This window comes from Brachypodium distachyon, chromosome 2 (genome assembly GCF_000005505.3).
Source record: "Brachypodium distachyon strain Bd21 chromosome 2, Brachypodium_distachyon_v3.0, whole genome shotgun sequence".
NCBI classification, from domain to species: Eukaryota; Viridiplantae; Streptophyta; class Magnoliopsida; order Poales; family Poaceae; genus Brachypodium; species Brachypodium distachyon.
Window position 1 is genome coordinate 683,520 of NC_016132.3, and position 17,455 is coordinate 700,974.

General features: G+C 45.6%; 2 protein-coding genes and 1 long non-coding RNA gene across 6 annotated transcripts; all 3 read left to right on the forward strand.

The window, feature by feature from the left end:
* The first annotated feature begins 5,400 nt into the window (after nt 1-5,400).
* LOC100838164 lies at nt 5,401-9,982 on the forward strand. Of its 4 annotated transcripts, none has more exons than XR_002964006.1 (4): nt 5,401-6,494; nt 6,609-6,788; nt 9,501-9,617; nt 9,731-9,982. XR_002964006.1 is itself a non-coding variant. In XM_014898330.2 (3 exons), the coding sequence occupies exons 1-3, from the start codon at nt 6,306-6,308 to the stop codon at nt 8,708-8,710; spliced, it is 657 nt and encodes a 218-aa protein (XP_014753816.1). In that variant the 5' UTR covers nt 5,407-6,305; the 3' UTR covers nt 8,711-8,863. The 4 variants fall into 4 exon arrangements, 1 of the variants encoding a protein (XP_014753816.1); XR_001405937.2 differs by having other exon boundaries at nt 5,403-6,494; nt 9,498-9,617; XR_001405938.2 differs by having other exon boundaries at nt 5,403-6,494; nt 9,498-9,617; nt 9,734-9,982.
* Nucleotides 9,983-10,334: 352 nt separating this feature from the next.
* LOC104582463 lies at nt 10,335-11,176 on the forward strand. The gene is made up of 2 exons (XR_730192.3): nt 10,335-10,562; nt 10,708-11,176. It is a non-coding gene; the product is annotated as an uncharacterized LOC104582463 (long non-coding RNA).
* Nucleotides 11,177-13,284: 2,108 nt separating this feature from the next.
* On the forward strand, nt 13,285-14,168 carry LOC104582464 (wiskott-Aldrich syndrome protein family member 2-like). The gene is made up of 2 exons (XM_024458312.1): nt 13,285-13,464; nt 13,727-14,168. Exons 1-2 carry the CDS (start codon nt 13,371-13,373, stop codon nt 13,903-13,905), a joined length of 273 nt encoding a protein of 90 aa, XP_024314080.1. The 5' UTR covers nt 13,285-13,370; the 3' UTR covers nt 13,906-14,168.
* Nucleotides 14,169-17,455: the final 3,287 nt, after the last annotated feature.

The window sequence follows — 17,455 nt, forward strand, 5'->3', positions numbered from 1 at the left end:
ATGTCGTTATATTTGGGAGCTATAGCTAGACTCTAGCTAGGGTTGGGCGGATCGCGTGGTCGTTAAGCCAAAGGGAGACGAAAAGCTGATCGTCCGATATCGATATCGAGATGCTTTGCCTTGCCTTCATGGATCCCTTGGCTTGGCTTGCAGGCTTTGCTTCAGAGTTATCCATCCATATACATCCGTCGATGTTTGCCTTATCACGCCCCAAACGCACGATTAGAGAATAGTTAATCAACCCTTTGTTGTACGCCAGTGGCTAGCTGCTTTACTTGTCCAAGTCGATCTCAATTAATTGGTTATTAACCAAAGCTTTCTTTCCATCTTTCCTTCTTCCTTTTCTCCCTTTCCATGCTGCTATGCATGTCCACATGCATCTCTGTCGTACATCCTAATGCATGCAGCAGCAACTAGCAAGTTTCATCCAATTAAGTGCAACTTTTAAGCAGCCGACATGCAGAAATGCACGGCTAATTCTAGTACGTCACCGAATCGCAGTCACAGATGAATTATTAAAGGTTCTTCTTATTTTTTTTCAGGAGAAGATCGAGATAGACAGGTTCATTCAACCAGCACGTACTCTGTTTTATCATCCCCTTTAATTACCATGTGTTTACACCAACGGAATATTGAAGCATGTAGTACTGCATATATATACTCAGCAGCCTGGAACTTGACTTTGTCATGGCAGGCTAGATATTAGTAATTCTCAGGCCGGCCGCCGGATGAAACCATTCAGGTTTCAGAGTCGTGCCTAATTGCAGCCTAATCTTAGGTACGTCATAACGTCAATGGTGGGGAACAGAAATTTTGGCACGGACAGACCGTCGACCATTGAATTGAATTGAATTGAAGTTCAAATTGGCCCTTCCATTGCGAACGAGTCTCTAGCCTAGTTGGTTAGGGGATCTAGTAGCACCCCTTTGATTCTGAGGACGCGAATTTCAGACCGAAGGGTTAAAAAAATCTCCTGGTCTGTCCCATACCAAAGCACAGGTCTAAGACCGGCTTTGATCTCACGTGGCATGAGGTTCAGAGATTTTTTAGACCTGTGTGAGAAGGTCTTCTTCTTTCAAATGATACTCGGGGATTTCTTCCCCCCGCGGACCTAGTTTTTAAATTGGCCCTTCCATTGGGCTAGACTTAATTAGACGCCCTCCTAACGATCCTCCTACGTACTACGTGTAAAATATACCACCAGGTTTAACTAAAGTTCTTGGGACGAAACACTCTCTAGTCTAGTAATCTGTCAGCATCATTAGGCCGGCCGGACTCGAAAGCAAGGAAAACCCGAGAATGTGTTTCACACGTAATTTGATCAAAACCAGGAGGGTAGAATTTGATCAGGCTGGTGTGAAAAGATCAGAGGCACACGTGAACTAGTAAAGTTAATTAACTACCAGTAATCGCATAACTAAAAGAGATCAGTTAAAAGGCAAAATAAAAGAAGACGAAGACACTGGCAGAGAACGGGAATAAAGCTGTTTAGCAGGCGTTACGTTCGGACACCGTAACCATCAAGTATGCTTTTGCTTACGTGAGACACCTGACAAAGGGCCCCACCACCGGCCAGGAGCCACGTGTCGCCTCCTTGCAACCCATGGCTCAGATCTTCGGCTCTTTGGTGCAAGCTGACGAGGACACCGTTTGTCTGTCGACGTGGATTAATTCGATCCTTCCGGACAATGCAGCCGACGGAGGAGAAAATTAAGAAAAGAAAATGGGTTCACTTATCCATCCAAGTTATTCTGTGCTTACGGATTAGCACTTGGATCAGAGTCAATCCATGCATGCATCGCACAAGAATAATCAGCAAGCTTACAGAAACGATCAGAGAATAATCGGCCGACGCTAACATATTCAATTCAGGTAAATGTGTTGGAATATAGCCAGACTCAGTCGGCGAGTGTGTGTATATATGCCCAAGAACACCGAACTTGTTCTTTCTGAATTTCTTTACCACTTATCCTCTCCCATACCATTGTTTTGTAACAAAAAGAATATTATTGGCCGGCGAAACATGAATGAATTCTTTAGCTGTTGTTGTTGATCTCCCTCCTGGCTCCAATGCTTATCATACAAGTTAATTGGATTCCTTTACAGCAGTGCAGTGGGAAGGATGGATAGCACGCACGCATGCTCGTGTCCTTTTCGGTGAAAAGGTAGCTAGCAGGCATACGTGAAGCTGCTAGATCGACCTGCAGTACGTGAGGGCAAACGAGATTCGTTGATGGCTAGCCATGGGAGTATATATCCAATCCAAACTTGCGTTTCTGAAGAAAGAATAGGAACGTGTAAAGATTATCCATTGCGGTTCTAAAAGGGCCTGCATTCAGGTTTTGCTAAAAGAGAAGTTAATTTATCGCAAGAAAGAAGAGGAGTTATAATGAAGTGTTGTAGTTGATGCAGTTTTCTTTTACCTCAGATTCTTCGGGTAGCAAAGGTTCGGTGAGGGTGCAGACGTGCGCGCTAGCGTTGTCTGACGACCGTGAAGCTTTTAGCTGAACAAATAAGCTCCACTGACCACACGACTTGAACGCGTCACGGCCGGGTAAAAACCAAAGAAGCCTGCAAAGCAAATCTGTTTTCGGCTTACAGGCTCTGGCTCTGCGACGCGCGCGTGTCATCGTATATGCTGATGAGAGCTGCTTGGCGTAACGACATCAGTACGACGTACGATTAGCAACAGCCGTGGATTAAAACAATCAGATGTGGCACAGCCATGGATCACAGCGTCGTACAAGAATCGGATGGAAAAACATCGTACGCAAGGCAATTCCGTATACCGATCTGGCTACCAGTTTAATTTGGAGAAAATCTGTACATCTGCATACTCATATTACGCATTAATTAACCCTTCACAAGATCGTAAAAATCTGGGATAATCTACACAGCAAGTTTGCATACATGTCATGCCATGACTCTTGTCTCTGGGCGGGCCAACTCGTCAGGACGGCCCAACTTTGGGCGTATGGCCCATGGAATGGAAGTAAGGTCATCTTGTACTGCCAAGACACACCCCAGGCAGTTTCTCAATGTTGTTGTTACACCTTACTAAAAAAAAAAAGAGTTATTGATACACCGTACGGAATACGTATTAACTACCCGAAAGTTGGGTGTACAACAGCATTACAAGGAAAGAAATCATCACATTTTTGTTTCTTGGTCGTGGGATACGATTTCAACGGAACGAATAAACAGGATACAAGAGTGAGAAGATCCTAACACGTACTATTACTCTATTAGCAAACAAGGAACATATATTCAGCCGGGCGAGGGATATAGAAATGGAACGAACTTTTTTTTTTGAGGGAAAGAAATGGAACGAACTAAAGCAAATTAAACAGTGTCCTGACCGTGACCAGGCCTATTAAGTCGTTCGGACAATGGCATATAGCGATATCCTCTTGCAAAAAAAGTGCACACCCCTAGGCCCAACCACATCAAAGAACCACCAGGCCCAACAACACTGCTTGATTCAGAAATGTTTTTTTTTTCTCATTTCGAAAACTCTATATATACAAATAAAGAAAAGAGACAAGAAAAATAAACCACCATTCAAAATAAAACCACTCCTTTGTTTTGGCAGGAGTAGAAAACAAAGTACTCGTATTGCCGGTTCTGCTAGCGCTAGCGAGTAACAACCAAATCTATCAACACTAACCATAGACGAGTGTAAGTTCTGCATGGAGCCGTGAAGCTTTAGCTGAAGAAATAAGCCAACGCGCGTGTGAGGCGAAAAGGAGAAGGGTGCAAGCGAAGGAAGGAGCGGCTGGGAATCATTCAGAATGGACGGAATAGGAAAGTCTGCCGGTCAGCTTCTCCGACCAACCAGGCATCGATCGATATCCATGGCCAGCCGAGAGAAATGACATGAGCTTTCCTTCCCACCCACCCATTCTCACGACGCCCAGCCTCCTTCGCTCTCCCTACCAGAGCCCACAGGATAAGATACGATGAATGTATCTATTCTTAAAAAGGTCTAGATGTAATATTTGGACGACAATTTAAGATTCAAGAAAGTAGTGACGACAATTTAGGATCGAAGAAAATAGTATAACAGCAGCACCTCGTTGGTGCTCAGCTCAGTTGCAAACGGGGTGCTCAACTGGTTGCTTGCGAGATTCGGCCAATGTCGGTGCAACGGCAACATTAATGTGGGAATTAAACGTTACGGGTTTGTCTTGAATCAGGCAACCCTACAACACGGTACTACCTCTGAATGCAGCAGCTTTGCAATTGCAGGTAGTACGGTGCTCTGGCCGACTCGTCCCGTCGTGATCTGCCACTGTGCCACGCTACTAGTCTGGCCACCAACGGCTGAATTTCCTGGCAGCTAGTGGTGCCATACTGCCATTGCGTGGTGCTATAGTCTAGCTACCGATGATAATGGACAGAGGATAGGGCTTTGCAGGCTAGGGCTGGCTGGGTGCAAAATGACTGTTGACTACCCGTGGCCGTGGTCGTGATCGATCTATTGACAGACGCCAGTGCAGCGGTGCCTTGCTTTACTTGACTCTGTCACTTGTTGTGCTGCAGCTTTGCTTGACCTATTGGCTACTGAGTCAAGGCTGAGACCTGCATCGATGAGACGCTAGCTAGCTGGAGCACTGGGACGTACTGATGGGACTACACACGTCTAATATTGCAGACAAGTAAAGCTCAACCAAATTTTTTTCATGGCCGGGTCCAAACCAAATAGCCCCCGGTTACAAACGCTCACGTCTCAGCTCACATGCTCCCTTAATTCCCTTTGCAATCAATTCTTCTCACATGCTCCCTTAATTCCCTTTGCAATCAATTCTTTAATTCTTCGTCTTGTGAGAATCATATTTCTTTTTTTGCAAGAAGTGTGAGAATCATATTGGGCCGGAGCAATCAATTTTTGAATTTAGGAAAATGGCCAGTGGGTTCTTAAGCGCCGGCACTCACATTTAGCGTTGGGGGCCGGCTGGAGATGCTTTTACCTCCCAAACCTTATTAATGCCCGCACCAATTTCACCTCTCGTTTTACCGAAATATCAACACATTTGAGTGTTGTTGATTTTAGAATGAGAAAGATGTAGTACAACAAATATTGTTTACGTTTCATACTTCTCATGGACAGTCTTCTCGCATTTCCTGCTCACCAATAAACGGAGCTGGTATTTCTTATTTTCGACGTTGATTTGCTTTCATGTTACCCCCAAAAAAAAAATTGCTTTCATGTTACCCGCAAAAAAAGTATTTGCTTTCAAGTTCAGAGATGGGCTTTCTAAACTGGAAAGCGTGTTGCACGAATGTGTTTGTCCATTGGCCCATGAATTTGTTAGTGTGTTTTCTTATTATCACTTTGACGAAGTGATACTAGAATTATGACTCTGAACTATATTGCTCGAAAGTCGAAACCATATATCGGTAAATACAGTTCGCTGCCGGCCATTTCCCCAGCAGTACTCCAAAGTCCAAACCCCTCCATTTCCTGCACCCCAGCCACCGGAAACTCGCAAAATCCGTCTCTCTCTGCCTCCATGGAGGACGACGGCGGCGCCGAGGACCGCCTGAGCGCGCTCCCGGACGACGTGCTCATAGACATCCTCGTCAAGCTCGAGGACGCCGCGGCCGCCGCGCGGACCAGCATCCTCGCGCCCCGCTGGCGCCGCCTCTGGGCGCTCCTCCCGGAGATCCGCCTCTGCGTCAAGCACCACCGCATAGCCCCCGCCCTCGCCGCGCACCAAGCTCTCTCCTTCCGCCGCCTCGTGGTCGCCACCGGAGACGACGCCTCCCCCGGATCCCTCTCGGCCTGGCTCCCCGCCGCCTCTCCGGCTCCCTGGTCCTCGCGGTGGTCCGGCGGGATCAGGCCGCCGCTGAAGAAGAAAGAGCCGGAGCCGCCGTAGATCTGCCCTGCTTCGAGAAAGCCACCTCGATCGCGCTCGATCTCGGCTTCCTCGCCCTCGCCCTGCCGTCTTCTTCTTCTTCTGGAGTATTCGCGCGGCTCAAACACCTCCATCTGGCCGGCATCCAGCTGCGCCATGGCAGCGACGGCAGTCAGTCCAAGCTCGGCCACGCCGTCTCCTCCGAGAAATGCCCGTCCTTGCAGAGCCTCCACGTTCAAGCCGTCCGGAGCCTGGAGGACGACTTCGCGATCCACTCGGAATCTCTGCTGCTCATAGAGCTCTGGGGACTCCATGACTTGCAGCGGCTCACCGTCGTGGCACCGGCGCTTCAACGGTTGAGAGTGGAGACTTTGCTTCGACGATGCTCCGAATCCGTGTGAGCCGGTTGTGAATGTCTCGGCGCCTCTGCTCGTGTTGCTCGATTGGATGGTTGGGTATGATCCAAGCTCTGTGGAGCTGGGCGAGTTGGCGCATCTCCATTGGCTCGGCATTGAACTTTCTGTTCTGGATGAAGAGGACGTAGAGGCTTTTGCAAACAATCACCATCGCATGAAGCATTTGCAGCGCTACGAGCGCGTCCTCGACTCTCTTAATATCGTTCTTTCCTTTCCGCCGGTGAGTACATTCTATGCCATTTTATCTCAGCTAAGTGTTTGGCTTGGACATGTCCTTGTGAACTGATGAACTTGTTATGTGCACCCATCTCTATGGCTTCCTACAAATCTACAGGAAATTGGTACCAACCAATATTCGATGGAAGACATGCCAAGGCTCCCTAACGTTGTATTCTTGGCGCTGGGTATAAGTTCGTATGGACATTCCTTTGCAGCCAGCTCATTTGATGTTCTCAGCAGCTGCCCTGGTATACAAAGGCTGGATCTTGATTTTCTTCCAGGAAGCCCACCAGAGGTAGCTAGCTCTGTCCTTAATTGTTTTTCTTCTTCTTCTGATATTTCAGTTATGAGGGAACTCGTATTGACAATTCTATTTTGGTGTTAGTTTGAGCTGGTAGGTACCCTATTCTAGATTTTTGATTGGTATTTCGTGCTTGCTCCGTAAGTGTATGTCTTGAATATGGCTTATGTTAGCTCTCAATGGCAATACTTTGCTCTTCATCTTTCACAAATTTGCATAATACTTGGGTTTAGTAATAACTTGATAATAGCTTTACTTTTCAAACATTGATATAGTCTGTGCAAGCTAGAATAACTTGACAAATGTATGAATTCCTCTTTCTAGCAATGAAATGGGACCCCTTCTTTCTATACCCACTGAGATCTTAATAAATATGGAATAGAGATAAGAGATACCCGATGATTTGTCTGAATTAATGTTACAGGATGATCGTTGTACTTGTATATTTGCTAAAAAAAAGTTGTACTTGTATGATCACCAAAGTTTCTGCCATGAGTTGGCATCAACAAATTTCTAGGTGTTATTCTTTTCTAAATTTTGTCAATAGTATTATATATATGTCGAAGCTATCGGTGTCTAATAATTCTAATATTCTTATCTTTTGATTTTTGTCATAAGACTTCTGATTCAATACACCCCCCTCTTCCAACGAAAACACGAGAACGGTCCAGATCACTCCGTACCCCTTCATAAAAAAGGACATGATGGACATTAATTAATATTTTCTTCTCTTCTTTCCACCTGGCTCCGAACAACATTAGATGTTTTTGATTTTGCCGGAGATTGCACCGTTGGATCGCGACGAAATTTCACGAGCTTGTAGTAGACACAATTCCACACAATCCCACTGAAGGGATCAGCGAAATACTTCTTGAGCCAGCAGGAAACATGCTAACAATTCGGAGGTTTGTGCTGTCCCGCACGGCTGTGAGAAATCCAAACAACACTCGGTGTTTTGCAATTTTTCAAAGATTCCATCGTTGGGTCGCGATGAAATTTCACATTGTAGTGGTACACAAAATTCCGCACATTCTCACCGAAGGGATCGGCGAAATCTTTCTTGAGGCAGCGGGGAACATGCGAACAATTTGGACGTTTGTGCTGTCTCGCAGGGTCGCGAGAAATTCAAACAACACTCGGTTTTTTCAAATTTTTTGGAGATTCCACCGTTGGATCGCGACAAAATTTTACACTATGCTAGTAGACAAAATTCCACACAATCTCACCGAAGGGATCGTCGAATAATGATTGGATCAACGGAAAACATGCGAACAAGTCAGACATTCGTGCTGTGACGCACGGCCGTGAGGAATCCGAACAACACTTCGTATTTTGGAGTTGGCCAGAGATTTCACCGTCGGATCTAGACGAAATTTCACACCGTCATAGTAGACACAATTTGGCACAATCTCACCTATGGGATTGCCGAAATAATGCTTTAGAATGCAGATACTTTGCGAGAAAGGAGGCAGGAGGAAGGAAAAGATTAGGCAAAAAGAGAGCAAAAGAAAATAAAAAGAAAAACGTGAAAAGACCATCCTGTCCTTCTGAGTTTGGGAAGGGGTTGTATTGAATTAGGCCTCTTGTCATAAACCTTGTCATATATACATGTATGCCCCTTGCTTCAGGAACGAACTCCATGCCCATCAGGTTGCGTTTGTCATCATCCGCAAAACTGGAGCACCGATGAACTTGTGCTGAATTGCCTCGAAGAAGTGGAAATCCATGACTTGGGTGGAACTGAATATGAAGTTGATCTTGTGAAAAAGCTATTCGATTGGGCAACGGTGCTAAATCTGATGAGAGTATATTTTGCGGAATCAATCACTGAAAGCAAGGCCGAAGAGCTGCGTCAGCTGTTACTAAGCTTATCTAGGCCAGACATATGTATGAAAGTTAGCATGTTCGTTCCATGATACTACTGGTAACCACGGTTTGTCGCTCACGGCGGTTATCAGTCCTGGCATTTTTGTGAGGCTGAACTTCTGTTTGCTTTAGTGGAAAGGGACTCCTTGTGTTCGTATTGGCTGGATAGCTGTGAATGTGATTGTCCTTGTCTCTTTTACTTATCTTGTTATGAAATAGTTTATCAAGCTTTAGAATCGATCGGTATGCTTTCCAAAATCTTGGCCTCTTCAGGAACCAAAATCTTTACAGATTGAATAAAATTGGCGGATGAGCCGTCGCGTGAGTGATCCGTGCCTGGGTCGAACACTCTAGCTAGCTTTGCTTGACCTGTTCGATCAAGCCTTGATTAATTAGCCATGACGGATTGAACGTGTCCTTACGTACCAATTAATGCACACAAGGGCCGGCCCACTTGACTTGGACCGACGACTCTGACCACTTGACTTTGGCCCCTGGCCTGATCCATGCGTCAGCACGCGCCACTACGGAGTAGTCCTCTGTCTCATGATTCTCGTCTCAAATTTGTTCGGAATGGATATATTTATTTCTAAAAAAGTCTAGATACATGTAATATTTCGACAAGAATTATGGGACTCATGGAGTACATCTTAATTCAGCATGCATTGAGTTACTGCCGGGTACGACGTACTCTACTTTAATCTGCTCAGTAAACATGAATTATAAGTACTCCATATATATAAACAAATGAGGGTAAGGCAAACTGGTACCCCCCTGCTTGGGTGCATTGCATATCACTTCACTGTTGTCGCTGTCACCTAACATACGTATACACAGAAGCGCCGCACAAGGTGATTACTCGACAGCGTATCAAGATCATGCATAGGCGCTCTGCTGCTGCGGCGGTCATCCTGGCTATCATATGCTGCTCCCTGCCCTGCTCCATGGCAGTCCAAGGTACGTACGTTCCTCTAGCTAGCTACTACTCAAGTTCTGCAGGCAAGTATTTGTTGTGCATGCGGTTACAGATGATGGGTGACAAGCTATATATATGTGCACTTGCTGTGCAGTAGTAGTTCATCCGGAGGGAGACCGTCGGGAAGAGCTTCCTCCGTCGCCGTGGCCCGCGCGGGGGGTTAGATGCGGCCGTTGCATGTCGCCGAATGCAGCAACGACGACGACGGCGTCCGCGCTCCTTACGCTGCACCACCGTAAAAAGACCCTGCAGAAGAAGCACGCCGTCGTCGTCGATCTTTACTATACCAAAGCACCACCCATGCTGCCATGACGTGCCACTAGCCTTGTACTCCTGTCAACCAGCTGTGTGCTCTTGTTTTGCTTTGATAAATAAAGTTTGCTTTGCGAAATGAGAAAAATAACCGATGGTTTTGGTATTAATTTCTCAGGCGACGACCTATCAATGAATACATAAGACGGTAATAATACTCTCTCCAATCCATATTAATTGTCGAAATATTACATGTATCTAGATGTTTTTGGGCATAGATATATACATCCATATTTAGACAAATTTGAGATAATTATATATCGGAGGTTCACGTGGACGTGGACGTACCGTGGCGGCTCCTGTTCTGGAGCAACTCTCAAACAGTCACCGCGTGTGTCATTCTCATAAGGCAAAAATTCCAATTCTCCTCTATCGACCGGTCGACAGTCGACAACACAACTTCGATTGACCGGGACCTAGCTAGCTATAAATCGGAGTCTTTGCGAGGCGATCGGTCCGCACTATCTTCAGAGTAGAAGCTTAAGCACCGGTTGTACCACCACAGCTGAGATAATTAATGGAGCGATCTTCTTCTTGCTCAGTCGCTCCAGCAGCCGTGGCAATAATCCTGGCCATCATATGCTGCTCCTTGCCATGCTCGGTGGCCATCCAAGGTATGCATATCTAGGTATATTGTACAGCAAGATTAAGATTAAGTTTAAGTACTACTTGAACTAGCATATGCAGCAGTAAGTATGTATTGATGCAAGTTAAGTTTACATTTAACACATGATTGATGCATGATGTATTTACATGCAGTACATGATCCAGACGGATACCGTCCGGGACCGAGTCCTCCGGCACCGAGAGCCCAGCCTGGGCGTCGTCCATATCCAGATCCACGACCACGATGCCCGGGCTGCCCGCTGCCGTCGCCGCACCGCAAGACCCTCCAGCAGCAGCAAATAGTACATACTATCAACTGATGTATCGATGAATATTCACCGGAGACGGGGTGGATATGTATTTTACCCGGCCCTCAAGAGACTGCCTCTCGGAAATTATTTATCCCTTTGAAAGGGGAAATGTTATGTCATTCTGCCTGGCTGTGAGTTCACCCATCGGCCGTACGTGCTAAGGGCGTGGCATCTAGTACTAGTACTGTGTTCCTAGGGGTCTAGATGAAATTGTGGAGAGATTGGCTGTATCTCATTCCATCGTTTTATATCCATATTTTGGAATATGTTGCATGAATAAGCTAATATCGTACGCCTTTTTTCTTTGACAAGTAAAATACCTCTTTACTCATTGGCAATCAAAGTTACATCTTTAAGAAGAAGAGGTATAATACTATCAGAGGGATTTTCTACCAAACTAAATCTAGCTAAATAAGCCAATTCATGAGTAACCTCATTTGCCTCACGGGGACAATGAACAAAGGTAACTTTGACGAGATCAGATGCAAGATAATAATAATCATCAAACACCGCTCCAAGTCCTCATGAACGGCCCTCTTGATTCATAACATCAATCACCTCAGTGCTATCGGAGTCCTACGGTACGCCTTCACACTGAGGAACATGACTCATAGAGTCTCTTTGTATTTTTTAGAGCAACAATCTGGCTTGGCTTTATCGATTCGAGCGACAAAGTACAAAAGATCGATACACGAACGAACACAAATAATAAAGATACTCAACAAAACTAAAAACTTCGTTGTAGTCCTTCGAAGTAAACTTTTCTTGATCCATCATTCGCATCTTGATACTTCTTCACATATTCGTTGACAAACTTGCAGAATACCATGCTTGCACAAGCTGAACTAACCTCGGAGGTTTTGAAAAGCTGCCCACCTCAAACGGTGAGAACTTAAGATCATTGAACGCACCATGTCCGGAGTAATACCCTTTGCAAAACAAGCTGTAAAACTGCTTTTCCGTCGATGAATACACAAGAAAAAAGACCAGCAACCCAAAAAAACGTGTCGTGAGAATCACTAACTCCATGGCATAGGTTGCAACGTCTACACCAGGACAATGAAGGAGCCAGGACACCAATTTTCTAGACGACGGCGTCTCCATCGCCAAGCTAGACGTCACCGAGAAACACACAAAAATCTAACAAAAGAAAGTACCAAAACTTGATGCCAGACATTGATCCGTGGTTCCCCTCGTCTCTTAAAGCCAGATCGGTCATGAAAGACGAGAGAAACCGCCGGAGATTGAAGTTTCTTCGAAGCTAGACGACGGCGGCTAGGTTTCTCTTAGGAACCGTAATAGACCCAGGAACTCAAACAAGGTCTAGCTGCTAAGCCCCTGCTTAGTTAATTTGGGTCATCGGTTGCGTTGTGTGGACGGGCAGCTGGGCTGAAAACCCAGTTTGAGGATCGTGCTAGGTTGGGCTGAAATTCACTGAGCCGTCGCTAAAGGGTTTCGCAGGTTGCCTTTTTTTTTCTTTGAGAATGTTTCGCAGGTTTGCCTGACTGAGCTGGCCGGAAGACATGGACAAAGTTGGGCTTTCATTAGGCTTTCGGCCCAAGAAAGCGCGTTGTGACTGATGGCGCTCATAAGAGTTGTCGTGCTGCCTCTAAAAAAAAAGTTGTCATGCTGAAATCCTTCAAGTTGTGCTAAAATTCACTACTGGGGATTCACTTGACAAACGTAAGTACTCTCGATCGATATCGCTGGAGCTACGTATGCACGTACTCCCAGACAATTGCGTGCCAGCTACTTGTCGAGTTGTCGTTGTCATAAGGCAATTAAATCTCCCAAAACCGATCCCTAGCTAGTAGCTACGGTAGACCGGTCGGTGAGCCGACAACGACTTTGACCGGCTACAGCGGCTATTGGGAGTCTTTGCGCCATGAAACCGAGCTAGCACATGCAGCGGCAGTACGGTACCGCGCATAGGACTAGTACTCCACTGTTAATGTTTGACCTCTTAATCTCTACTATGCTATGCATGCACGTGTACATAAACTAACGAGGTTACTCGATCTGTCGATCACAAGCAAGGCAAACGCTTGCTGACTTGTTATCACGTCGAAGCTAGCGTAACTCAGCCCAGTGAGCCCAGCCCACAGCCCCACAGCAGAGACAATTCTCAACAATCAAGAGGATCGATCATGCATGGAGCCATCTTTTTCTTCAGTGGCACCAGCAGCCGTGGTCATCCTGGCCATCATATGCTGCTCCCTGCCATGCTCCGTTGCCTTGGAAGACCGGTCGGGAGCCGACAACTTTGACCGGCCAGCGGCTATACTGGTTGCTCCATCAAAGTGTGAAACCGAGCTAGCACACATGCGGTACAGTACCGCGTAGGACGACCAGTCGACCAGTACTCCATATGAGGCTGTGTTTGAGGTAGTACTATATGCACGTGTATATAAACCAATGAGGTTACTCGATCTGTCGATCAAAAGGCAAGGTAAGCAGAGACGCAGGAGTACAATTTTCATCGACAATTAAGAGGATCGATCGACCATGGAGCCATCTTCTTCTTCTTCAGTCGGAGCAGCAGCCGTGGTAATCCTGGCCATCATGTGCTGCTCCCTGCCATGCTCCATGGCCGTCGAAGGTATGCACGTAATATGTCATACTGTAATACTCCCTCCAATTCTAAATTAATTGTTGTCGAAATATTATATGTATTTAGACATTTTTTAAGAATAGATATATTCATATTTGGATAAATTTGAGTTAAGAATTTAGAATCACAGAAAGTACTGTATCACGAGATTGCGTACTCGTACTATAGCATCCATGCAGTAATATGCATATGTAAATATTTTATGCAATTAAGCTTAAGTGACCATTGTGCATATTATAAATTCATGCAGTTAAAGGAAGCCATGTGGGGCCGCGTCCTCCGGCGCCGACGGGCCACCCGGCACCGCATGAATGCTGGGGTTGCGCGCCGCCGCCGCTGCCGCCGCCGGCACTTGCTGCCGCGGCGCCGCACCGCAAGACCCTGCAGCAGCAGCAGCAGCAGCAGCCGCCGCCTGTCCCTTACGTATGATCAAAACACTAGCACTGATTGTGTAAAGACGAAGTTGTTTTCTGTTTGTAATTAAGGCTATTCGGGCGGCCCTTATATAATTGGGGGCTTTTACTTTGTTGTATTCTGGCCCCGCTAGCTGAGCTTTCTCTAGCCCTCACCACACAGTTGGGCCATCTTTCTTTTGTTGTATTTTGCAATATAGAACGACATTTAAAAACGAAGAAGTGCTTCTTCTGTTTTACTCCTGGTATAAAAAGATCTGAGAGATATGCTTTGTTTAATCCCGCCTGCAACGAGCTTGCAATCACAATGATCAGAGAATCTGTTTATTGATGGTCAGCTACAGATTACAGATCGATCTCAAACAGTCTACTTGTCGTTGTCAAAAGAGACGAAATTTCCAGGTTCCCTTAATTCCCTATTGACCGATCCAGACCGGGAGGACTTTGACCATTGGAGTCGTTGCGACTTGCGAGTTATATATACCGAGCCCTTCATCAATACGAGTCTTCAGCACGGGTCTACTATTACGTATAACTAGTACTACTGGAACGACTTAATTAATGTTCTGCTCCTTACTACGAGTGTACTCCAAGGAGTATAAAATTCGTATTCGATCCCAAGGCAAGGCACACACCGTCCCCCTGCAAACCTTACAAAACCACAGCTTACATACAGCAGATAATTAGTACTCCAAAGGATCATGGCGCGAGCTTCTTCTTCTTCTTCCATCGGGCTCAAGCGCGGCGTTGTGCTCCTTGCTCTCATATGCTGTTTCTCGTTGGCGGAGGCCCAAGGTACGGAATTAATATTCTACGTTAAGTTGTGGTTGATCATTGATATATATGATCGATATGATCTTATATACACATGATGCAGTTCTTCATCCGGATGGAAACCGGGAGCCGTCGGTTCCCCCGTCGCCGCAGTCCGGGAAGCAGTTCGGGCAGGCGCCGTCCGAAGCTCCGCCGTCGCCGCCGCCACCGCCGGCAACGTTTGCACCGAACCGCAAGACACTGCAGGCTGTTGCGGGCTTCCATTGATTACACGCGCGTATGTATGAAGTATGAAGCACTGCTGAGCATGATGACCGAATTAGATAAAGATGTTGTGTGTTTGTGCATGCGCCAGCCACACCTAGCTACCTGCTACCGGCCGGTGTCGATCAGAGTCTCATTTTCTTTCCGTGTTTCTACTGAACCTCGAGGACCTCGATCTGGTTGATAAGTTACACTGTGAAAGTTGTTTGCAAGCCTGCCTAGGCAATATATGTGTAACTTACATAATTGTAAACCTATTGAGATGTTGTATCATTTTTATCTACAATACAAAATCAGTTTTGCTATATATCTCTAAGACGAGTGAGAAATAAGTATGTCTATGTCGTCGATGCAAACATCAACTACGTGCAAGTGCAAATGACGAGAAAATAATTAATTCTAGAACTTGGAGTAGAGCACCGCGATGTACGTACATGTTCATCCTTGTCTTCTTTCTTGAACTTCTGTTTGGAAGATCATTTCTGAACTTAGCTTAATTAGCTGCTAGCTCCTGAATTTTCAGAAAAAAAAGATAGCATGTTCTCCAGCGTTTTGGACATGCATGTGGAGACACACGCGGAATGTCCACGCACACAGCACGTACTAGAACTGGCGCCACGCGGCCACGGGCACAAACATACACATGCATGCATGTATGCTGAATTTCCCAAAACACCCCTGTTGACCCCTGGACGACGACTTTGACCATTATTTGGAATCCTGTATGCGAGTCGTCGCCAAGAAGAGGAGAAGAGAAATTCCCTCTACCGATCTAGTTTTGACCATCTGCCACTCATCTGTACTCCGTATGTGACTGTCCCATATATTTCTACATGTGTGCATCGATCCTCTATAAAATGCGCTAGAATTGATCACAACTAATTAAGCCGGGCGGAGACTGGAATTAAAATCGATCAAATCATATGGCGCGTTCGTCTTCGTCTTCTTCTTCTTCCTTGGCACGCGCCGTGGCAATGCTGCTTCTCATCACATGGATCTGCTCTTCCTTGGCTTCGGCGGCGCCCAAAGGTACACCCATCCATCCGGCCGGGCTTTTTTTTTTTTTACGAAATTAAGGAAGAGTATAATACAGAACAGAACAAAAGGCGAGGCTATACGTGTTAGTATATTTTTTAGTCACTAGTGTTTTTGCTATTTGAGAGTTTTGGGTGTTCACCCAAAACACTTAAAAACCCAAATACTAGTGTTTTTAAAAAAAACACTAATTTGAGAAGTGTTTTAATTTGGTAAAAAATGGAGTGTTTTGTTGGGAAAACTAGGAATAATCCCCTCCAAACCCTTCCTATCAAACAATCATTTGAGGTTTGCAGTGTTTTTCAATTTGGAGTGGTTTATATCTTAGAAAACACTTAAAAACTCTAGTAGCAAACAGGGTCTAAAGGGGAAAAATAAAACAGCAGGGCCGGGCTTTATCATCATAACCTTCTGTCTCCTTCTACACTTACGTCCGGAATTAATTAATGATGGTCAATTGTTGCAGGTGCTCCGGCCGGAAACCGTGTGCCAATAATGACTCCTCCGTCGCCGCGCTTCCCGTCGCCGAGGCGGCCAGGCCAGGCGCCGTTCGTCGCTCCGCCGCCGCCACTGGCAACGTTTGCACCAAATCGCAAGACCCTGGCTGTTGCGAGCTTCCATTGATCATCGATCCTGCGTACGCTTGTATACGTACGTACTATGAAGTACAGTATGAACCACTGATGCACGGCCCAATTGGATGAAGATGTTGTTGTATGTTTGCATGTGCGCCTGTATAGGCATGGCCACACCTATTTAATTAACGGTCAACTAACTAGTTAGCGGTCAACTAACGGTAGTGAAATATTTATACCCTACGCATAATTTGAGTGACAAATATGGAATTTCTGCATCCAATGTGCTGCAATATGCCTGCACATATATGAGTAATAAGATGTGTTATGCTTTCTCTTATGATTTTAACATTAATTTTGCCTTACGAACGGCTCTGATCCACGCGGGTGCCACTGGTTCATGCATGCATGCGTTTTTATATTCATGATCTTTGAACGATTATTATTGTGTCTCATTATACATGTATGGTTTTTTAGAACAACGATCTGCCTTTATTTATTCAACGAATAAAGTACATCTGATAGAAAAAACTAAAACGATAACAAAGATTTTGGATAAATTAAAAGTTACATCAAAAATCTTTGAAGCCAACTTCTCTAACTGCGTCTTTTGCATATTGATGTTTCTCCAAATCTCAGGTGACGAAACAGAAGAAGACCAAACCTACATAAGCTGAACTAGCCTTGTAGGTTTTACTGAGCTGCATGAGCCATCCACCCCAGCGGGTGAGAACTTAAGATCATTAAACGTGCGGTGGCCGGGGACACACCTGTCGCAAGACAGGTTGTCAAACCATTGAATCATCGCCGAACCGATGAGAAAGAAGACCAAAATCACGAAATTACGAGCCGTGAGATCCACAAATTTTATGGAGTAGACCATGATAGCCACGCCAGAACAGGGATGGAGCCGGGAGA